Here is a 24,879-nt window from a genome sequence, read left to right as displayed (position 1 = left end):
TTTGCCTTGCATGCGGTCGACCCGGGTTCAATTCCCAGCATCCCTTATGGTCCCCTGAGCACCGCCAGGAGTAATTCCTGAGTGCAGAGCCAGGAGGAACCCCTGTGCATAGACAAGTGTGACACAACAAGGAAAAAAAAAGGAGTCTATATTCTGTGAGATAAATAGATTTTCAGGGTTGAGCAATAAGAATTCAAATTAAAGAATAAATAAGACTATGGAGGAAAAGGTCCCAGGGAAACCTGCAGCTACAAACTTTCCATTACATTTTAAAGGTATACAAAATGTAAATACAGTCCTACCTGCATTACTTGTATATCACTACACTGGTCAATATAGTTTTTTCTTTTTCAAATGTTGGAAACTTAAGTAATCACATTAATTTATGTGATATTCTGTAGAATATTTAAATCTGAGTATTTTAGACCACTGAAATAGGTTTCCAACTCCTCTAAGCATCTTTATCATCTAAGTAACTCAGATAAAGGCATTTGGTAGAAGTGTGGCTTTGCAAAAGCTGCACCCACTCTTATGTAACTTTATCATTTAAAAAATTTTTTAATTGAAACACTGTAAGATAGAACCTTACAAAGCAACTGATGATTGGGTTTCGTTTATGTAATTTTAAATGCATTTTAGATTGTCACTAGGATATAATCACTTCTAGCATATAATTTATAGAACTGTTTTCAATTCTGTGGTTAATCTGGAAGACTGTTAAAGTCAGCAATTTCACTAAATTATAAAATACTATAGGGTACTGGAAGAAAAAAAGCATTTATTTGCTTTTATATAATACCTTGTTTACTTAATATAAAATCCACAAATATAACTTTTTCAATAACTTTATTCTAGCTTTTAAATTCTAAGCACACACTATTTTTCTCACTTGAAAGACAAGGACTTTCTATTTATTCATTTATTTTGCTTTTGGTGGCCACACCCAGAGATGCTTAGGGATTACTCCTGGCTCTACACTCAGGAATCACTCTTGATGGGCGTGGAGGACCATATGGAGTGCCAGGGATTGAACCCAGGTTGGCTGTGTGCAAGGCAAGCACCTTCCCCATTGTGTTATTGCTCCAGCCCCCTCTGTATACTTATTTATCTGACTTAGGGTACCACCTAGAGGTACTCGGGGGCTACTATACAGCTTGATGGTCATTCCTGGCAGTGCTCAGGGAATTGGGTGGTGCTGGGAATGGAATCCAGGCCTTATGGATGGAAAGCAGGCACTCAGACATTTCAATTCTCTAGTTAAGAACAAAATTTTTAAATGAAGGAGTTCAGATTATACTATTGGATGCTTCTTAGGTACAAAAGAATTGTGTGTGTGTGTGTGTGTGAGAGAGAGAGAGAGAGAGAGAGACAAGTTAAGCCCTTTCTTTCACCAAAAAGCATCTTAAAAGTACATAATTTAGCCCACGGAGGTTTGGATTTCTCTGCCAACTCTACTGATGGTATGATACTGAGCAGCTCTCAGTTCTAAAACACTAAAGAATTCTACCACTTCCCCAAATGAGTTCACAGGGTAGTCAAATTCAGTGTTTAGGAAAATTTCATTCAATGTGAACAATGAGCCTTTAAGCTTAATTCATGATACCAACATAAGATGAGGCTGCAGCAAGAGTCTGATGCAGGATAAGATGGGGAAAACCAAGCAGATCATCTTGTGAGGCACATGACCTGAAGCAGTACTCCCGGTTTATCTCAATCACGGCTTTATTATTTCTCCCCCTTCCCCAACCATTCTGGTTTAGGGAAAGAAATAAACATAAAAATGACATAAATTAGAATAAAATGATAATAGCTAATCAAATGACAGCAGGAGGAAAAGAACCACTGTGGGGTCAGTCACTAAAAATGTTCTTTCTCTTCCAGCCCGGCTAACCAGTTCAAATGTTTCTACTGAAACACTAGCGGGCAGCCCAGTCAACAGGTCACATTTTCCCAAACTTCTCTGGCCACCACTGATTTGTAACAGACACTCCAACATTATAATAAAAAATGCCTGGGATGGTGAAGAACTATTAGGTCATTGCTTCTGGTTTAACTAGGTCAGGAATATTCCAAAGAATGACATTATTCTAGTGCTTTGCTAAAATATTTTCGCTCTAAATGGGTCAACAGCCGTTTCCTCAGGAAAAGTTTTTCTTCCTCTAGACTAACAATCATGAATATGCATGTTTTAAATCTCTTTTGCATCTTGTGTTACTTTCATACATTTTCGACACTTCAAGTTTTCAGGGTTAAAATGAACAAAACCCTTCCTTCTTTCAATCATCAAAAATTAAACAATTGTATACATTTAAATAGCAAGGGTTCTTCCATGACTATAGAGTAAATAATCTGCTGTAATACCCAGAGGCAGAATGCGATCCCTTTGGGCAGAAGTCTGGCTTCCATCACTGGCTCCACCAGCTTCTCATCGTGAAGAGAAAATAAAGAATCAGCAGCTTCTGCAGCCTCCTGCTCCAGGTCCATCATCAACCCCCTGGGCCCAGCTGGTGCCTGTGCCCATCCACCGTCATTCCAGAGCCTCCAAGGAGGGCCCAGAAAGGTGTGGGTGTGTCTGACCGGAGTGCTCCTGCAACCCTAACGCAAGCCTGAGCCACTCTGCTCTCGCTGGTAAGTGAGGAGATTCTTGTTTAGGGGGATTTGGGACCGCCAGCCTGCAGGCTGCAGCCCAGTTCTATACGTGAGAGCTTCCATCGCTGCCTGCAGCTGTGACAGTGAGACACCGGTCCTCGGTGGGTGTTTCAGAGCGCCCAGTCAGGCTCATGAGAGGGAGACCGCAGCGCTGAACCACGGTCTCTCAGCTAAGAAACAAGACAGGGCAATCCAGCCTGCTAGGACCCGCTTGTCAGGGCGCTTAAACCAGCAGCAATTGCAGCAGCAAGGTGTCATTAGGGTGCATTTGATCACATCAAAATAAAAAAACCCAACATTTTATTAAATCAGTATTTTGTTAACACTATTATTAGGAACTGGAGTGATAGTACAGCAGGTAGGGCGCTTGCCTTGCATGCGGCCGACCCAGGTTCGATTCCTCCATCCCTCTTGGAGAGCCCGGCAAGCTACCGAGAGGATCCCGCCCGCATGGCAGAGCCAGGCAAGCTCCTTGTGGTGTATTCCATGTGCCAAAAACAGTAACAAGAAGTCTCACAATGAAAACATTACTGGTGCCCCCTCAAGCAAATCAATGAACAACAGGACGACAGTGGTACAGTGCTATTATTATAATAGATTACTATTTTAATAATAGATTAATATTACTTTAATAGATCAGTATTAGTATTTGATTAGATCAAAATAGGAAAACAACAAAACAGGCCTTCCCTCGGCCTGCCTCACCTTCAGCCAGCAGATCCTCCATGAGAGTGAACAAGAGGCAGGGAAGGGGGTGGGGTAGGAGTTCATATGTCTGTGCTGGGGCCCCGTGGCACAGACATAGGAAGGGGTGACTACTGAGGGGCACCACTGTCTCATCCATGCCTCCTCCTCACCCCTTCCTGTCTCCCGAAAAAAAAAAAAAAAAGCAAACAACAAAACAGCTAGACAAAGAATAGTGTCTTGTTCTCCAAATCTTGCTTAAGCAATTTCCTGTTTCCTTTTAATTCATTACCCTAAAATAAATCCAGTAAGCTAATAATACCCAAGTGTGAAGGGCGGAATGTACTGGATACTGGTTCCGATTTCATTAAGTTCAACTTTCCTTATTTTATTACCATGAGCAATTTACAAAGTGGGAACAAGTATTCCTGCCCATTTTTTCAAATGAAGAGATTGAGGCACAGAGAGGTTGGTTACATTGCTTCTGGAAGTCACAGGGCTAACAAGAGACAAAGTCAGAATTCAGATTCAGATTCTCTTATTTCAGGAAGGATGCTCTTACAAGTTGCCGGCAGGAATTAAAGGCAAAAATGCTGCAGAACAACTCTGGAGGGAGGTAGTGCCTTAGAAATGAGCACTGAATGAAGTCAATTCTAAACAAAGCGGTAGAAATTGAGAAGGCATACTTAGCTGCACTTGTTCAACCTACGGAGAGATTCAGAATGTAGCAAAGGACAGTTCCCACAGTGAGAAGAAATCATACGTTTAACTGTGTCACAACCCACAGTATGCTTTTCATAGTTTTTGAGTATGTTCAGGTTAGTTACATAGTCCCGGTTATGATTTTTGAGTTATTTATTTTTATGATAATTTACAAGAAATACATGAGGATGAGGGATTTGACCACACCCACATAGCTCAGGCTTATTCCTGGTTCTGTGCTCAGGAGTTACTCCTGGTAGTGCTCAAGGGACCAGATGTGCTGTCTGGGATTAAACCAGGATTGGTTGCAGGCAAGGCAAGTGCCTAAACCCCGTGTACTGTATCTCTCCAGCCCCCAAAACTACATTCTTCTTCTTCTTCTTCATCCTCCTCCTCCTCCTCCTGTTGATCGTCCCATTTCCCAAGTGGTCTCAGTAACGTCTCCATTCATCCTATCCCTGAGATTTTAGAAGCCTCTCTTTACTCGTCCTTCCTAATGATGCCGCATTGGAGGCTCTTAGAGGGTCAGGGGAATGAGACCCAGCACTGTTACTGGTTTTGGCATATGAATACACCATGGGGAGTTTGCGAGGCTCTCCCATGTGGGCAGGAAACTCAGTAGCTTGCCAGGTTTTCCCAGAGAGAAAAGTAGGCTATAAGAAGCTTCCGGGGGCAGTCCCTGGGCGTGACTACCTAGCTACTGGAAAATGAGAAATCTGGGCGGAAGAGGCCCAGTCCTGAACCGAGCAGGCTTGGAGGTCTCAGCCCTGGGTCCCACACACCTGGGTTCCTCTGCTGGTACCTTCAGGCAGAGAGTCTCTTGCCTGCGTGCCTGGCTGTCTTCCCTGGGGCCCCTCGGAGGGGGTGGGCTTCAGCGGCTGAAGACCTCCAGAGCCTAGCCACAGCCATGCTCAAGGCCCCTCTCCACACGTTCGGACAAAACTACATTAAAAAAATTTAAAAAGCATAAGGATGTTTCAATTTTCTGTAGGAGAGAGGAAAATGGTAAAACTTGCTCCCCACTCTAAGGAGAAGTACAGAGAAAATGTGTTAAGAGCCACCACTCAACAGAACATCAGAATAGAGGATTAGGCCTCAAGAACTGAGATAGTTCATTAAAAGAAAGGAATTAAGCAACCATTTTACTAAGATATGAAAATGAAAGACAAGAGGAAATACAAGTGCAAATGAAAGCAAGGACTTGTTTAAACACTTTAAGGTGGTAAATCTACAGGCACAAAATTTTGCAAGATCTGAGAACATTACAGTGCTATGGTGACATATCCTGAGCAATGAAGAAAATGACTCAAGAGTGAGGTCATCTGCCACAGCCACGTTTGAACACTTTATTTCTAGAACATGTATTTAATATGCTGCTGAAATGTTTCCTGTGCATGGTTATGCATCCTTGGCCCTGCTGTCTTACCAAAACCAATTTTCTTCATGTTCTTGTCCACCCTAAAATACAATCTTCAATCTGGGAAATTCTTTTTTTTTTTAATAATAAATCAATTAAAATCAATTAAAACTTTTTTTAAGTCATCGTGAAATTACAAAATTATTCATGATGAGGTTTCAGGCATACAATTTTATGACACTGATCCCTTAACCAGTGTCAACTTTCCTCTGCCAATGGGCCCCACACCCCACTTACCCCCCTCCCACCAGTCTGCTTCTGTGAGAAGCTCTTTATGTGTAGTGAGTGTTTGCACTGTGCTTTACAGTACTGTTACTGCTAGGGTTTCAGACGTCACACCTTACCAGCCTCTCAGCACCATCGCCTCCTCCCAGTTTACTGCTTCCTTCCACCACAGCCACAGGCCACAGCACCCTCCAGTGGCATGTTTCCTATTCCTTACCAGTTCTCATGTTCGCTTTCATTACCTTTGGCTATTTGTTATTCCACCATTATGTTTCTTTGGGGGGTGAGTCTATACCTGGTCTACACCCAGCTGTGCTCAGGGGCTACACCCGGCTCTGTGTTCAGGGGTCACATCTCTTTTGGTGCTGAGGAGAACCATATAATCTTTGTACTATTTCTCTGTCCTAGTACGGGAAATTCTTACTACAGCTGAGTGAGGTATTACAAAACTTTATTTCCTATAAAATTACCCTCATGAATTGAAATCAAGAATTTTTATTTTTATTTTTTTTGCTTTTGGGCCACACCCAGTGGTGCTAAGGGTTTACTCTTTTCTCTGCGTTCAGGGAACAATACTGGTGGGCTCGAGTAGGGCCACCTGAGGCACAGGAGATTGAACCTGGGTCGGGTGTATGCTAGACAGGTGCCCTACCCGCTGTTCTACCACTCTGACTCAGGCAAGAACTCTTAGGGCCTGAGAGATAGCCAAGTGGATAGGACATTTCCCTTGCAGGAGGCTGACTGGAATTCAATCCCTGGTACCCCATCTGGTCCCCCAAGCCTGCCAGGAGTGATTCCTTAGTGCAGAGCCAGAAGTAAACCTTGAGCATAGTTGGGTTGGCCAAAACCCAAAAACAAACAGATTATTTTTAAAAAATTCTTTCAAGGTTGGCAAAAATCCTAATAATGAAGGAGAATACCTATATAAAATGTATCACTATTTTGCTACAGATTATTTGAACCAAGTAGGAAATAGCTGACAAATAAAATTAAGTTACTAATGAACAGAGGAAACAAAGTATTATTACTCTGGAGAGACTTGCCTCTGTTTAAGAATATTCATATCAGGTTTCCCAACATTTTCTCCATCCTCTTTCATTTTCTTAACTACTTTGGGCCTTGGTTTAATTTTCTTCTTAGCTCTATTTCCTACCATGCTCAGGCAATAGTTAGACTTATCTAACAATCAATTCGTAAATAGTTCTACAAATTAAAATTGCCCAATAAGTTATCTATTGCTCTATCTCCAAAATATCACCACCTCAATTTTAGCTCTAGTGGGGTGGGGGTGGGGATGGAGGAAATTCTTTAACTTTCTCCTACAAAGCAAATTTCATAAAGTTGTTTCTCATGACATTCACAATCTTAGCTCCAGCATTATAAATCTCTTTCAGACTTCACGTATTCAGTGTCAAGAACAGAACATCTATAATATGTTTTGAAAGATGAGACTAGAGAAGACTATCTTAACATTATACTGTGGCCTAATTATCTCTAAGTGCAGGTGGTAGTTCACCATCTTCAACCTGGGCTGCTTTCTCCACTGCAATAACCATGCTCAATTAAAATTCATGCTAACGGATAATCATGGCAAGATCTTCTGCTACTTTATAATTCCAACACTCAATATGAACTGTTCAAAATCGCAGTAAAGAAAGTTGTGTGTGTGTGTGTGTGTGTGTGTGTGTGTGTGTGTGTGTGTGTGTGTTTTATTTTTAAAACACTACCCTGGCTGAGAAAAGTCTCTATCTTAGGTCAGAGAGACTGTATTTATGCAAAGAAGGAAGTGAGCAGAGATTCTGTGAGAGAAAATTGACAGAGGCAGAATTCATAGGAACCAGGGCTTAAAAATCTTTTATATAACAAGTTACCTATATGAAAAAGAAATACCTGGGCAACAGAAGAGAAGACAACAAGAAAGAAAGTTGCTGAGGAAACTAGGTAACCTGGGGACTCCAAGATAGATTTAGTTTCAGTAAAAGGAGAGTAGGACAATTAAGTAGGGGTATTAGGAGCAACAGAGACAGTAGCACAAAACTTTCAAACAAGTCATACTTGTTCCAAATAGGAAAGCAGAACTCTGAATAATCACAGAGAAGATAAAGCACCTATTATTATTTACTCACAAAGGAATATATGCTTAACATCAATCACCTCAGGACCAACACTGTTCTTCCTCACTAAGTTAAAACTTTGCCTGAACTTTCCAGACTTTAGAAATTGAAAAGAATGAAAACATTTCAGAGATGCAATTTAAACAAGTCCATGTGCTCTACAGCAGCATTTTCAAGTCTGAGTCCTTATGGCTCCTCCTTGGGACTCTGGAACATTCCACAGGGACTACTGGAGGGCACACGAGACTTGGGAGTATATCAGTAAGATGGGGACGGGGGCATAGGAAGGAAAAAAGGTCAGAAGGTGACCACAGTCAGAAAAACGTTAAGAACCACTCTCTAGAGAGTTTTAAATTTTAATGAAGATGTCAAAGAAAATTCTACTTGACTAAGGTTTGTCCCAAATTTATTCTAGAAAGTGAGAAATATACAGAAGTCAGCATTAAACTTAGGAATCAGGAAGAATAAACAGGGACAGAAAATGAAAGCAATGACAAGAGTTTTACTAAGCACGTGCCTGAAGATTATAAGGATTATAAGCACTTACTTCATTTCCAGAACTTCCTCTAAGTGCTTCCTTCTCTCTGCCCGAAGATTGCTTAAATGAGTTTCCTTTTCTGCCAGAGACTGCTGAGTGGAGGACAGCTTCGCTTTCATTGACTCCAGTTCCTGCTTTACTTTCTCCATGGCCATCAATAACTCCTCCACCTGTGATTAATATGGAAAAGAGAAAAACTGAACATACTGATCAATTAAAGTCAGATGACTAAGCGAAGGGGAATTCCTTGGGCGATGGGGAACTTCTGGTTCAGGAAACTGAAGACACACAAGTACACTGCAAACTCTGTACTCCTCACAGATCTGCCATTTATCTGATACAAGGACATAAACATTATCCATTCAAAAGGTTACCCTCTGTTCCAAAACCTTTCAAGAAATTTATTTGAAGGTGGTCCAGGAATTTCCCTGGGAACAGCAATATAATTACAACTAAGATATAGGGATCATTAGGGCAGGAGAGACTGTACAGCGAGTGGGACACTTGTCTTGCATGTGGCTGATCTGGGTATCCCCAGTATCCCATATGACCCCCAAGCACTCAGGCATAATTCCTGAGTGTAGAGCAAGGAGTATGTCTTGAGCACTGCCAGATGTGGCACCCAAAACCAAACCAACCAACCCCCACTTCCCCAACAAAGACACAAGGAACAAAACCATGACAAATATTTATAGAAAGATTTTATGAAATTCAAGATATAAAGTCACTAATGATAGATTAGATAGAGATAGAGTGATACAGAATCTCCTGCCCCCGAGCCAGGCTGTCTTACCGGGGCCCCCTCAGAGGGTGGTAGGTTGAGTTTCCCTCCCTGTCCCAAGCAGAGCGCTGGCAGCCGAAAACCTCCAGAACCCAGCCACAGCCATGTCCAAGGCCACTCTCCACACACTCAGACGAGCCTCACACATGAACTGGCAGACGAACCCAGGTATGTGGGACCCGTGGCTGAGATCTCCAAGCCTGCTTGGATTGGGACTGGGCCTCCTTCACCCAGATCCTCAGTTTTCAGTAGCGTGGCAGTCACACCCATAAACTACCCCCGGTGTCATGTAATCTCATCAATGGCCAAGATCCAGAGACTATAAAATAAAGCTCCAGGGAGAGAGCAACGCAGAATCTCCTGGCGCCTCCGTCCTTCTCAGAGAGCCTGGCAAGCTACTTGTGGCATATTTCAATATGCCAAAAACAGTAACAAGTCTCACAATGGAGATGTGAATGATAGATTAAACAGAAATATAAATAAATTTATTTATATAAATGTAAATCATTTTTTAATAGGGGCCCCTCACTTGGTGGTGCTTAGGACCTGGGGGCCACTGTCGCTGATACTCAGTGATACTGATACTCAGTGACACTTGCTGGTGGATTGGTGCCTGAGGCTATCAATGCATGTCCCTGGTGGTGGCCAGCAAGGGCCATTAGGGCAGTGTCAGCAGTATACAGTGATACCAGGTAGACAATTGGCAGTGTTCTGGGGGTTATGGGCTATAAGGGACAAAATTCAAGAGTCTCACCTTTGCGATCATGTGCCGAACCACGTGAGCTTTATCCCAATCCCAAAAGTGAACCATTTTTTAAACATACAAACTACAATGTTTCTATTTACATCATTAAATAGAATTTCCTTTTAAAGAACTGATTTCAACAAGGTAATTAACATTCTCAAACCAAACAGGTAGTGTTTTTTCAAGGAAGGCTGAAAACAAGAATAAGAAAACCCTCGGGCCAACAGAAGTGACTGGTGGCTTAAAAATGACTAAAGGCTTAAAAATGACTAAAGTCATTTTTAAGATGATCTTAAAGAAAGAAGGCAGAATGCGAAACACAGAACCAAGGTATGTAACTTTGTCTGTCATTTCCACTTTATCTGGGTGGTTCCCAAATCAGAATTATTCAAATAAACATGCTCATTTTAACTCAGAAGCAAAATGTATGCTGAAAAAATGTTATTAATAAAACACAACCTCACCCAGGTAATCAACCAGCCATCTGTACTTATCATGAGAGTCCATGTCAGGTTGCTACTTGTCAAGACCTAATTTTGGCTACAATAAATATTTTTAGAGGTAGAAGTGGCAGTACAGAGACGGCAAAAGCCAGCCACTAACTCCTACAAACACTGATTTGTCTTTTCTTATATCTGAGAAGTATTTCATTTATAGTTTCATAATCTATTCATCTGCTTTTGGACACTTGGGTGGTTTCCAGATCTTGGCTACTCAGAATAGCGCTGCAATGAATGAAACCATGCAGTTTGCTGACGAGGGAAGTCAGAAGAAGATGGGCTTTTCATACTGCCTTCAATAGACTGGACTGGTCATACCCATAATTCACCATTGTCCCCAAGTGAGTGATGTAGGCCTCGCTGGTGAATGCTGGAATGACGGGCACAGTACCATCCAGTGCAAACTGTTCGAGCTCTACGGGCAGCGGGAGTGCTAATTTTTTTCCTAATATGGGTAGGTGATAGATCAAATATACTGGGAACCTAAAAATATAAAGTACTAACATATATCCACATTTTTTTCTCCACATTTTGTTTTTTCTTTCCAAAATTTTATAAATTTTATTTTGTTGAAGCACCATGAGTTTCAAAGTTATTCACAACTGGGTTTCTGACATACAATGTTTGATCACCACGCTTGCCACCAGTGTCAACTTCCTCCACCACTATTGTCAGATTCCTTTTTCTTTAAAATGTCCCCCGCCCCCAATCTGAGCCTCAGTCTGCCACCTTGAAGGCACCTTTTAAAGCTGGTTATTAAAATCTGGGTCTTGTGATTTCAGTGCTGCTGATTCTGTGGTTTGGATACTTCGCTCAGTCATTCTTGACACCACCCACATGCCTGAGTCCCCTTGGTCCCTGCCCCCACTGCTTCTCATCTATGTCTTCTCCCCATCCCTCTGTTTTTTTTTTCTTTCTCAAGGTGGGCAGTTTCTAAACCTGGCTTTTAGATTAGCTATATGACTTATTTTCAAGGAACGGGATGATTTCATATTTGAGATAAGTTGAGGCTTACAGTATGTGCAACCCAGTCAGTAAAAAAGAAGAACCAAACTTGCTAATCATTCCATTTATGTGAGAAAAAATGCTTATTATCATTCATGTATGAGTCAGGGTTCTCCAAAAAGCACACTCTTTAGGATACATATTTGTAGCATTGGTCTGTCTCTCTGGAAAATGCGAATAAAAATATATTAATATAATAATGATAAAATGTTATGACATTAAAATGTATTACAAAATTTTTCAATTATTATTTTTTGGGGGGTGAGGGAGAGGAAGGTTGGGTCACACTGGCACTGTCCATGGCTTACTCCTGGCTCTATGTTCGGGGATCACTCTTGGCAGACTCGGGAAACCTCATGGAATACTGGGGATCAAACCCAGGCTGGGCACATCCCTAGGCAAGTGCCTTTCCCATTGTAGTATCTTTCCAGCCTCTAAAAAATAGTTTCATAAAATCCTTGGGTTGACAGACCCAAGATTATCACTTGGGTCTGTTAACCATGGTCTCCGGCTTGGGCATGTCAGCACACACAGTCCCTCGCTTCATTGCCCTGTCTGCACACAAAAGTCCCCGCATCATGTGTCGATCATCACAGTCCTGCAGAGCCCTGTCTGCCCACCCTGGTCCCTGCAGAGCCCTGTCTGCTCACCCTGGTCCCTGCAGAGCCCTGTCTGCTCACCCTGATCCTGCAGAGCCCTGTCTGCTCACCCTGATCCTGCAGAGCCCTGTCTGCTCACCCTGGCCCCTGCAGAGCCCTGTCTGCTCACCCTGGCCCCTGCAGAGCCCTGTCTGCTCACCCTGGTCCCTGCAGAGCCCTGTCTGCTCACCCTGGTCCCTGCAGAGCCCTGTCTGCTCACCCTGGTCCCTGCAGAGCCCTGTCTGCTCACCCTGGTCCCTGCAGAGCCCTGTCTGCTCACCCTGGTATTGCAGAGTCCTGTCTGCTCACCCTGGTACTGCAGAGCCCTGTCTGTTCACCCTGGTCCTGCAGAGCCCTGTCTGTTCACCCTGGTCCCTGCAGAGCCCTGTCTGCTCACCCTGGTCCTGCAGAGCCCTGTCTGCTCACCCTGGCCCCTGCAGAGCCCTGTCTGCTCACCCTGGTACTGCAGAGCCCTGTCTGCTCACCCTGGTCCTGCAGAGCCCTGTCTGCTCACCCTGGTACTGTGAGCCCTGTCTGCTCACCCTGGTCCTGCAGAGCCCTGTCTGCTCACCCTGGTCCCTGCAGAGCCCTGTCTGCTCACCCTGGTACTGCAGAGCCTTGTCTGCTCACCCTGGTACTGCAGAGCCCTGTCTGCTCACCCTGGTCCCTGCAGAGCCCTGTCTGCTCACCCTGGTACTGCAGAGCCCTGTCTGCTCACCCTGGTACTGCAGAGCCCTGTTTGCTCACCCTGGTACTGCAGAGCCCTGTCTGCTCACCCTGGTCCCTGCAGAGCCCTGTCTGCTCACCCTGGTACTGCAGAGCCCTGTCTGCTCACCTCTCTGCGCATCTTAATGTTTTCAAAAACCAATTTTGGCCATTAAGGATCCTTCACAAAGAGTGAACAGGGAGAGTTTTAGGTGAGCATGGTGCATATAATACTTTCCACTTTGGGTTGCTGTGTATCTTTTCTTTTTTGCCACATCAGAAAAATCAAGTTCAAAAACTTATCAAGTACTTATCTCTAAATTTCCTGTCTATTCATTCCCTGGCCTGAGAATTAACTTTCTCACCAATTTACGTGCATATTCTATCAACTCAATTGATATTGAGTTATTTCTTCAGCATTTAGTTGGCTATGTTTTTTTTTTTAACACATTTTACCTTTCATTTTAAGTGTTTATGCAGAGAAGTTTGCCGTTAATAGAACATAATTTTTTTACATGTAGCTTCATCTCCCCATCATGTGAAAGCCAGAACTCGGGTTATTTCTCTCTCAAATCATACATCCATCCAGATATGTTTGAAGGTATTCACAGAATGGTCTCCTACACAGAGACTTCAAACTGATCACTGATTTGTGCTCTGGTTCCAAACCAGGGAACAGTTTTGGGGTCAAATCAAAATGCTACACTTTCTGTGACTCTTCCACAATCAGTGAGAACTCAGTTGTCTCCACTTGAACACCTGTTCCACTACTTGTTTCCACACAGCAGTTGCTGCACAGTTTTGGGTACTGTTACTGAGAAATAAAGGTTCTGAAAGCTGAATAGAGGAAGACGAAAGATACAAACTGCTTAAAACAATGAAGAAACTCTCCATGACTCCAAAATATACTCCAGATCCCCATATGGTTTTCAAAAGCATATGTTTTAAGACATTAAAAAAAAAAACCCAGGCCAAAGCTGGGATTCAAGTATGTAACTTAACTGCCTCTAGTAACATATTAAGGTGAAAGTCTAAGACTTGAGAGTGTGTACTGCCAGCACAACCAGATGGTTTGCTTAAATCACAAGCTAATAAACTTTTTATGCAGAATAAGGAGAGAACAGATTATGACTTTATCATAGACCCATTTTCTTTAAAAAAGCAAAGTAACTGGGTGCTTGAGGTCCTGGCAAAGTCTACATCTTCAAGTTTCCCACCTTCTCTGTTTCACAACCGAGAGCAAAAGGACTTCTGTCGTTTCAAAGATACTTATGGAAAACCTTGTGAGCATTTCTCGGGCGCCTAAGAGAAATCAAGGAGAGGCCAGGAGAGAGGGGAAGAACAACTAGAAGGAAAAGAGGAGTGATATAAAGAGATCGTCTAGAGGTTAAGCATTCATCATGTAAGCCAGATTCTACTTTAGAATCCCTAAATGGGGATTTTTCTTGATTTCAAGAGTATATTGAGTCCCACTGTTTTTCAATTTCAGAAAAATTTAAAAAGTGGTGACCAAGTTCCTAGGTTGCAGAGCATTTTACAAGTACTAGTGAGAACATACAAAACATATACAGCCCATCATCCTTTCCTAATAAGCTTCTTTGGATACCTCATTGCACTGCTAGTGAGACTCTGAATTTGCAGAATTTCTAAAAGAGATTATTAGCCCTGGTACTAATATAAGAAGTCTTTTATTTTCTCCAGTATGTTCTTTTTGTCAATGTCTGATAATTATTTGACATGCTACATAAGTATTGTATTTATTATTATGAATAACCATTGCAATAATCAGAAAAACAACAGTATTTGAATACTTCTAAGTGTTCAATGTGTTTTACAAGTATTGTATCATTGTAGCCCCACAATGATCCTCGAAGATGAATTATTAGGCATCCTCACTTTAAGAGAATAGGTTTAGAGAGATGTGTGGTATTCAAAGTCAGAGAGTCAAGGAGGCAGAAAGGAGTCCAGCCTTGTCTGTCCGACTTCTTCATATTCAAAGTTAATGCTGCATTACAAAGTGTATTATTTCACAAAGTCTTAAAACTTGCTTTCCACAGTTATACACAATGAAATCACTCCTGAGAGTATTCCCAATCTATTATGGTCTGGTTGGCAAACGTGGGGAAGGGGTTTCTTTGCACCAGTAATCAATGCTCCAAAGACCAAGTAGGTGATCTAAGAATTAAGAGATTCCACAGTTAGAGTTGTCCCCAAAACTATTCCCTCCTACCTCAGCACACACTTCAGAGACCAGTTACAAAATGATTGGCTGGCTACGGACGGGATGATCTATCAAACTCCTCCTTGGAATTCAAATACCAGTTTCAAGTTCAGCTTGTTCCTTATATTTCTGACCGACAATATAGATATGTTTATATATATCTATATTTACATATTTATATATATTTATTTTTATTTTTATCAGATTCCAAACACCCTCTCAATGGGTTCATTTAATTTGGTAGGGCAGTTCATAGAACTCAGGGAGTCATATTGTTTACTACATCACCAACTTAATATAAATGGCTGTACTCAAAAATACTCAGAAGCAAAAGGATGCATAGGCTAACATATGTACAAAGTGGGTTGGAGAAAATGTCACCTTAATATATGAATAAATAAATGAGAGAGGGACACACACACACACACATTTTATCAGTCTCAACAGAAAATTTCAAGGTTATTGGGAATTGTAAGCCAGGAACTGTGAGCATGACCAAATATATCTGAAAATATATTTTGGTTATCTGAATGATCACTACACATTTTTCTCATTAATCTCTGTATCACTGAGCTTACTTCTACGTCTTTCTATTCTTCATTTCTTTCCATCAAAAGGAACATTTAATAAGGAATATTTTGCCTCTTATATGCCAGTATTATGTGCTACATATTAAGTACATAATCAAAACCCAAAAAAGACATGCTTGCAATTCACAGAGAAATAAGAGTTATTAAACAATTAAAAAATATACAATTGTAAATTACAAACAGTACTACATTAAAAAGGTAGAAAATTACATAAGAATAAGAGAAGGCCAATTCACGTGCTGGGGGAAAAGGCAGCTCAGACAGAGAAGGGACCACCAAGTAAAGGGTGCTAGGAGGGCCCACTCGGGATGGGAGATACAGGCTGAAAGTAGATTATAGACCGAACATGATGGCCACTTAACACCTCTACTGCAAACCACAATACCCAAAAGGAGAGAGAGAGCAAAAGGGAATGCCCTGCCACAGAGGCGGGGTGGAGTGAGGGGGATGGGGTGAAGGTGGTGGGAGGGATGCTGGGACCTTTGGTGGTGGAAAATGGGAACTGGTGGAGGGATGTGTACTCAATCATTATATGACTGAAACGCAAGCAAGAAAGTTTGTAAGCCTGTAACTGTACCTCACGGTGATTCACTAATAAAAAATTTAAAAAAATAATAGAAGGCCAAATCTATGTTTGGAAAACCTAAGAATGTTTCCGTAAGAAAACCAAGAAGCAGGAGGAAAAAGTATATCCTAGCTTAAGGTCCCAATATGTACCTAGTAGTACATTTTTAAAAAAATACAAAGTTTGTTTGTTTTTCTCTTTTGGGATCACACCAGGCTATGCTCAGGGCTTACTCCTGGCTCTGCACTTCGCCAATTATTACTGATGGGGATCAGAATCTATTATGAGGTGCCATGGTCCTGAAGCCAGCAGGTCACATGCAAGGCAAGTGCCTTACCCACAGTACTATCTCTTTGAGAATATAAAGTATTACAAGTTCTGAAGGTATAGGAAGAAGTGGGCAAATGTTGGAAGAGATGAAATAATAAACCAAATTGCAAAGAATCTTGGAGGTCATTTTAAAGATCTTTGCTTTTATGCTTGAAACAGTAAGGTACCAAAGGAATTTGATTAGACAGAGAAATTAGAGGATTAAAACATTATAACCAGAATTACAAAATAATGATAGAAAATTTAACTGAACAGAGAGAAAAGCAAAGATTGGGGACTGACAGTTCGGCAAAGACAAGTCTAAAGTATTAGGAAAAAGCAAAAGAGAGAAGTTCAAAAGATGTGGGAAGATGTAATGACAATATTAAACAAGAAAACTGAATGACAGGAAATTGTGATTATAGAATAAATGTTTAATAAGGGCATTTGGAGACAAAATAGATGGCAAGGCAGTGTGGAAAAAGTAACTGGAGACAAAGGTTAGAAACTGAGAGGACCAGCAACAAATGGATTGTATTTATATAATCTCTGAAGTTATTTTTTTCATTCGACAATGAAAAAGCTTAAAGGCTGCAGCTGAAGGGAATAAGCCTTGAAGAAGCAGGGATTTTTATAAAGAATGTGAAAAAATACTGATTTAAAGATATATCAGGAAACTTGAAAAGAAGATAACTTCCACCTCTAAGGTAAGACATAAACACTTTATCAGAACATAGGAATGAATTTTGGGAGTTGCCAGGGGAAAGGCTGAAGGTTATACTTCAGTTGAAGGAAGTGAAAGAGTTTTAGAAGGAAATTAAACATATATGAGCTAGGGTCTGGCACGGGGAAAATACTCAATGACTATTTGTTGAATGAGTGAATGAGTTAAGATAAATCAATCTATAAATCTGGATGACTAAATAGAGAGATACAAAAGGGATAAGAAACCAAAGCTGGATTGTGGTTAGAAAGCATTGAACAATATATAAATGATGGTAATTGGGGAACTTAAGATTTTGGGAAATGAGATAGGGGAGGAGAGAGCATGAAATTGATTCCCCAATGTTTCCTGTTTGCGGGGTGGTGATCAAACGGACCTAACACATACTAACCAAGTGCTCTACTGCTGACACATGCTAATGCTATCCAAGTGCTCTACTACTGTAAGGTTCTTCAAAAAGGGTGAGGCAGTAAAAGGGAAGGCTGGCACTGATGTGCCAGCTTACAAAACTCATGGACTAACCCAGCAGAGACAGACAAGCACAGAGAACTGTGAGGCACAAGGAGACAGAAGTGCTGCTGCCGAGTCTCAGTAGCAGCCAGAGGTGACAGCAGCAGCAGCAAAAGCTCCAGAGAGCGTCGGTTAAGGTGAACCTCAGACTGCTACACAGGCCTGCAGAAAACCAGACTCTCACTGCGCATTAGACAGAATGAGGAAGAGAGACACCTAACAAAATTATTGAGTGAAGACAATAGTCTGGAAGCATCCCTCAGCGGCTCTATGACTTCTCAGATGATAATTTTAAGGAGGCTATGGTGAGGTTTTGTAGTGAAGTACGGGTAACAGATCTCCAACAAAGGAGAAAGGAGAAAACACACACACACGCACACACACACAATCAAAAATCACTAGAAGAAATCAAAAGCACGGTCAGGGAACTAAAAAAATTCATTGATATAAAAGAGAAAACGGAAAAATGAGTCAAGAGAAATGAAAAAATAACTAGGAATAATGGATGACTTAAAAAACAAACAAACCAGTATCTGAATCATAGTAATACTGTATGAAAAAGGAAACAATGGAAAAGTTTGGCCAAAGAATTATAGGTAAGAACGCCCCCAGTTTGAGGATTGAGTCATGTACCCACAAGCAAAATGCTCAAAGAGTTCCAAACAAAATAAACAAAACAGAACTCCAAAACACACAGTAATTAAAATGTCACAGCAAAAGATAGAGGTAGAATCTTGAGAGTGGCATGATCAAAGAAGGAAATTACATATAAAAGATCCCACAGTAGGTCTTTCAAATTAAACCAGCTTTTCAAGAAGCAAAATGGTCTCTTTTAAAAGGCAAAACAAACTTCACACTCAATCTGTCCAAAATGATGGCAATAAATTTCTTCACCTCAATAATCTCACTTAATGTCAATGTCATGAACTCACCAATCAAATGACACTGAGTGTCTGGATGGAAAATGGAAACTAATAGTGGGCTCCTTATAAGAAATTAACTGGAACATCACAATCAATATTCAATTACTGTAAGAGGCTTCAAAATAATCTTACTGCAAATAGTTACCTTAAAAATGAAAGGATGGGGGAAATGCATGTATTAAACAACAGATTTCAAATTAAAAATACTTTTAAAGTACAGGACTGTAGCACTGTCATCCCACTGTTCATCGATGTGTTTGAGCAAGCACCAGTAAAGTCTCCATTGTGAGACTTGTTGCTACTGTTTTTGGCATATCAAATACGCCACAAGTAGCTTGCCAGGCTCTGCCATGTGGGCGGGATCCTCTTGGTAGCTTGCCGGGCTCACTGAGAGGGATGGAGGAATCGAACCTATGTTGGCCATGTGCAAGGCAAATGCCCTACTCACTGTTTTGATAGAAAAAATTATGAAAATCAAGAAGACTTTAGACTCACAACATCACTGTCACTGTCATCCCGTTGCTCATCAATTTGTTCGAGCGGGCACCAGTAACGTCCCTCATTGAGAGACTTATTGTTACTGTTTTTGGCATATCCAATACGCACGGGTAGCTTGCCAGGCTCTGCCATGCGGGCTCGATACTCTCTGAGAGGGGCAGAGGAATAGAACTCGGGTCCACCATGTGAAAGGCGAGTGCCCAATCGCTGTGCTATCGCTCCAGCCCCAGACTCACAACATGTATGCACCAAATACAGAACCATTGAAATGTATAAATCAAGTGCTAACAGAACTAAGGAAAGATATCCAAAGTAACAGAATACTATAAGGATATTTTAATACCTCCTTATCACCACAGGATAGATAAACTAGGCAAAAACCAAACCAAAACAAAACAAAAAGGAAAGGATGACCTTAAAGGAACAAAATGAAAGGGATGGACTTAACAGACAAGTATAGAGTTACCTTAAAAATAAAGAGTTACCTTTTCACCCCCCAAAAGTCTAATACAGAGGCTTCTTTAATACATTTGGAACACTCTCCATGAGACTCCTCTCCATGACAGATTCCATGATAAGACACAAAACAGGTCTCCATAAAATCAAGAGGACAGAAGTCCTATTAACTGGTTTCTCAAGCCATGAGGTACTAAAAATGAAAATTTACCACAAAGAACTGTAAGGAACTCAAACATCTAGAAACCAAACAGCTACTTACTTACTACTTCACCAATCAGTGAGTCAAGGAAAACAAAGAAGACATAAAAATATTTCAGGAAAAAAGAATGAAATTATGAGTTATTAGAAGATATGGAGCACAGCAAAAGCTGTTCTAAGAAAAGTTCGTCGCCATGCAAGTATTTTCTTTTCAGGATTAAAAAATATTTTATATTACCCTGGTACTGGTCTGGAGCGATAGCACAGTGGGTAGGGTATTTGCCTTGCACGCAACCGAACTAGGTTCAATTCCTCCGTCCTTCTTGGAGAGCCAGGCAAGCTACTGAGAGTATTCAACCACAAGGCAGAGCTTGGCAAGCTACCCATGGTGTATTTGATATGCCAAAAACAGTACCAACAAGTCTCACAATGGAGACATTACTGGTGTCTGCTTGAGCAAATCGATAAACAACAGGATAACAGTGCTACAGTGCTACCCTGGTACCAAAACTAGACAGACATGATAAAAATAAAATTATAAACCAATATACCTGATGAATACAGATGCAAAAATCCTCAACAAAATCTGAGTGAACTGAATTTAATGCTATATTTAACGCTATATTAAAATCACCTTACCATTATTAAGAATGATTTATCCGAGGGAATACAAGGATGGTTCAGTATCTGTAAGTGAACATAATATGGCATAGAACACAAGATTTAAGACATATAATAATAATTTGGGTCTACCAAAAATGAATCGAAAGAGCTATGCTTGGAGTATCATGTTTCACTCAAGTGAGAGAAGGAATTCAGAGTTTCGACTTCCATTGACGAACAGGGACACTATCTCATTTGCCAAGGTGCGGAAAATCAGATGGGCCGGACACGTAATGCAGATTGGAGACGACCACTGGACTAGAGCTGTTACTTACTGGATTCCATGGAACGTCAAAAGAACACCTAGCCGCCTACCTATGAGAATGTCAGACTTCTTCGTCAAGACCCTGAACGAAAGGTTTGATGCTCTTCATATTCCTGGAGTGAGCAGATGCCATTGGGCTAGACTAGTATGCGGCATGGATGAATGGAGACATTACTGAAGCCCGCTCAAGCAAACAGATGAGCAACGGGATGACAAGTGATACAGGTGATACAAGTGATCAATAGATGTAGAGTAAGCATGACAAGATCTGGTGCCAAGTTATGAGAAAAACTCCCAACGATACTGGGATTATGGGACTTTCCTAAGATAAAATAATGGTCATAAGTCATTAACCACAGCTAACATCATACTGAACAGAAAAGGATATCCAAATTGGAAAAGAGGTAAAGCTACTACTATTCACAGATGATAATTAAAATCTTAATGATTCAAACTAAAAAACGAAAAAACAGAAAAAACAAAAATACAACTCTTAACATGATAAACCTATCACAATAAGAAGCAATCTACACAATACACAAGAATGCATAGCATTTTCATATGCAAACAGTGGAGTAGCATTCACAACTGTGCTTGAAATCAATAGGCAGAGCATACACACTTTGCATGTTGGAGCCCCAGGTTTGATCCTGGCACTCGTGGTCTCCCAAGAACCACCAAGAACTACCCCAAGCAGAGTCAGGAGAAGCTCTTGAGGACCTCCAGGTGTGGACTCAAAATCAAAAACAGACAAAAATCAGTACCTGAGAACGGATTTAACAGGGTTTTCATCTTATACAAAGACAACTATGTCAGACATATATAATGAAAACTATAAATCACTTTTAGAAGAAACAGAAGTTGACACAGGGGAATGGAAATATATTCCCTGTGCATGGATCAGAAGGATTAACACTGTTAAGGCCCTACCCACAGCAATTACATAAAAATTCTTCTGGCATCTTTAAATGAAATACACCAAGTACTGAAAAATTTGTATGGAGCGAAAAGCTACTAAAACAGCCAAAATAATTCTGGACTAGGAGTGGAAGATATGAGACTTTACTCTCCCAACATTAAATTATACTTGTAAGGCTACACATATCCAAATTGCGTGGTTTTGGAAAAAAGAACAGAATTGAGAGTCTAGTGACAGGCCCTCAGATATATTGATAGTTCATTTTTGACAAAGAAACTAGGTGTACAAAGTGAAGCAAGGAAAGTCTCTTCAACAAAAGTTGCTGAAAAAACTGGTTAGCCACATGTAATAATAAAGGATCAGGAATCCTATTTTTCAAAATATGTGAAAGTTAATTCAAAATGAATTGAAGACTAACAGACTCAAATTCACATAACTGATTGAGGAAAACAGTCTGAACTCTTCATGATATTGTCTTTAGAGGCATGACTTAATGTTATTAATTAAGAAAATAAGCAAAAAACAAACATATCTGACTACATCAAATTAAGAAAGTTCTACACTGCAAAAGAAATGATGATTACAATTAAAAGATATTTTACTGACAGAAAATATTCACTCACCACACATCTGACAAGGGGTTAATATCCAAGATTTATAGAGCTCTACAATATTTAACAAACACCAACCAACCAAAACATCAAACCTCAAAAAAGTGGAGAGGACCTAAACAAACATCTCAATGAAGGCATAAAAAGTCTTCATCACTTATTATCAGAAAAATACAAATCAGAACAGGCATATAGCAAGAAGAGCAGAGAGAAGAACAGAAACAACCAATGCTGATGGGGATGCAAAGAAAAAGAATCCTCATCTGCTGCTGCTGCTGGGATTCTCAACCGGTTCAGTCTCCATGGAAAACAGTATGAAGACTCCCCCTAAAATAAAGAATCCTCTTCTTGGCATCTACCCTAAGAGCCCCCAAAATTTAATTCAAAAATATATTTCACTCCTATATTTATCATGGCGCTATTCTAATTACCCCAACTCTAGAAACAAGATACCCAAGAACAGATGAGTGGATAAAGAAATTCTACTGCATATATACAGAGCAGAATTTTACATATCAATAAGAATAGATGAGATCTTGCAGTTCAGCACTACATGGGTGGGACTGGAGGGTATCCTTCTGAGTGAAGCGAGGGAGAGGGCCAACTAAGGAATGATCCCTCTTATGTGGAGTACAAAGAACAGAGTAAGGGAATAAAGAATGGCCGACAACAACGGACCCTGAAAGCTGGCCCACACAGGCAAGTTTGCTAAGAAGTGGAGGGTAAAAGGAAATCTAAGGACAATGGAGATCACAACACGGACACTCTTAATCAGGACTTAAATGATAGCATTGATTATAAATTTCTATTCCATTTACATTCTTGGAAGAGGAGAGCACTTATCACATATATCCCTTCCCTGTACTTATTTTCAACACTCAGTTCTTGTCCAGAGTGATTGATCATTTCCAACTATCATTGTTATACTGGTCCCTTCTCTATCCTAACTTCCCTCTGTGCCCCTCTCTCCCCATCCCTCTACCGTCCCCCCACACGTGTGGCAAGTTTCCAACCACTGACCAGTTCTCCTGGCCCCCGTTTTCCATGACCTTGGATATTAGTCTAATACTTTTTATTTACACCCCACAAATGAATGCAGTCATTCTGTACCTGTCCCTCTTCCTTCATTTACTGCACTCAGCATGATTACTCTTTATGTCCATTCATTTTTTAAGCAAGTTTCATAATTTCATTCTTCCTAAGACCTGTGTAGTATTTCACTGTATAGATGTGTCATAGTTTCTTTATCCGGTTGTCTATTCTTGGGCAGTCACATTGTTTCCAAATTCTGGCTATTGTGAACAGTGCTGCAAGGAATGTAGAAGTGCAGATGGCATTTCTGCTGTGTTTTGGGGGCCCCGGGTTGTATTTCCAGAGGTGGTATTTATTGCCACCTCAGAGCTCAACTTCTAGCTTTGTATTTTTTTTTCTTAGAAAATACATTTTATTAGACTTTTAATTTTTTCCCTTTATTCTCAATTTATTATTATTTTTTAAAATAAATTTATTTATTTTTAATTAATGAACCACCATGAGGGTACAGTTACGGATTTATACACATCTGTGCTTATGCTTCCCCCATACAAAGTTCGGGAACCCATCCCTTCACCAGTGCCCATATTCCACCACCAGTAAACTCAGCATCCCTCCCATCCTCCCCAATCCCATCTCCCCCCCCCCACCCTGTCACTGTGGCAGGGCATTCCCTTCTGTTCTCTCCCTCTAATTAGCTATTGTGGTTTGCAATAAAGGTGTTGAGTGGCCACTGTGCTCAGTCTCTAGCCCTCATTCAACCCGCAACTCCCTTCTCCCACATGGCCTTCGACTACATTATAGTTGGTGATCCCTTCTCTGAGTTGCCCTTTCCCCAGAATGTGAGGCCAGCCTCCTAGCCATGGAGTCAACCTCCTGGTAGTTGTTTCTACAATTCTTGGGTGTTAGTCTCCCACTCTGTTATTCTATATGTCATAGATGAGTGCAATCTTTCTATGTCTGTCTCTCTCTTCCTGACTCATTTCACTTAGCATGAAACTTTTCATGCCGATCCACTTAAATAAAAAATTTGTGACCTCCTTTTTTCTAACAGCTGCATAGTATTCCATTGTATAGATGTACCAAAGTTTCCTCAACCAGTCATCCGTTCTAGGGCATTCGGGTTTTTTCCAGATTCTGGCTATTGTAAACAGTGCTGCGATGAACATACATGTGCAGATGCCATTTCGATTATACATTTTTGCCTCTCTGGGATATATTCCCAGCAGTGGTATTGCTGGGTCAAATGGGAGCTCAATTTCTAATTTTTTCAGAAGCGTCCATATTTTTTTTATGTATGTCTATTGTAGAACATTGGTTTGTCCTTTCTCCCTTGTGAAGGGAACTTAGGCTTACTGGGTTACACCTATCACAGTGCTCTCGAGGCACTCCCATTCCTCTGTTTATCCATAATCTCTCCTCTGTGCTTTGCTTCCCCTATCTGTGAATCACCATTATTCCCAAATCTCACCGTAGATCATAAGATCAGATTCTTGTAAGGACTCTGAATTTTGTATTTGTAAGTGAAAAATTGCTTTTCTCCTTCCCTTATATCCTTTGCATAGTTTAATTTGGAGCTATGTCCTTTTTGTATAGACACAGGAAGACAATGCTACGCTTTTGTAAACTTGGCAGTTAATTGACTCTGAGTAATATTTACTCCTGGACATCTGTCATATTTACGTGACT

The 24,879-nt window shown here is 40.8% G+C and overlaps 1 protein-coding gene across 9 annotated transcripts in view; it reads right to left on the bottom strand.

Moving 5' to 3' along the window:
* The window catches only part of ERC1 (ELKS/RAB6-interacting/CAST family member 1), a 518,184-nt gene that overhangs the window by 207,498 nt on the left and 285,807 nt on the right, over positions 1-24,879 (bottom strand). For all 9 annotated transcript variants that reach the window (XM_055141299.1, XM_055141303.1, XM_055141300.1 and 6 more), the window contains one exon: positions 8,339-8,499. In XM_055141299.1, coding sequence (XP_054997274.1) covers positions 8,339-8,499 — 161 coding nt within the window. The remainder of the gene's footprint in view (positions 1-8,338; positions 8,500-24,879) is intronic.

Source organism: Sorex araneus, chromosome 6 (genome assembly GCF_027595985.1).
Source record: "Sorex araneus isolate mSorAra2 chromosome 6, mSorAra2.pri, whole genome shotgun sequence".
Classification (NCBI taxonomy): Eukaryota; Metazoa; Chordata; class Mammalia; order Eulipotyphla; family Soricidae; genus Sorex; species Sorex araneus.
This window is presented reverse-complemented; position numbering and strand designations above follow the sequence as displayed.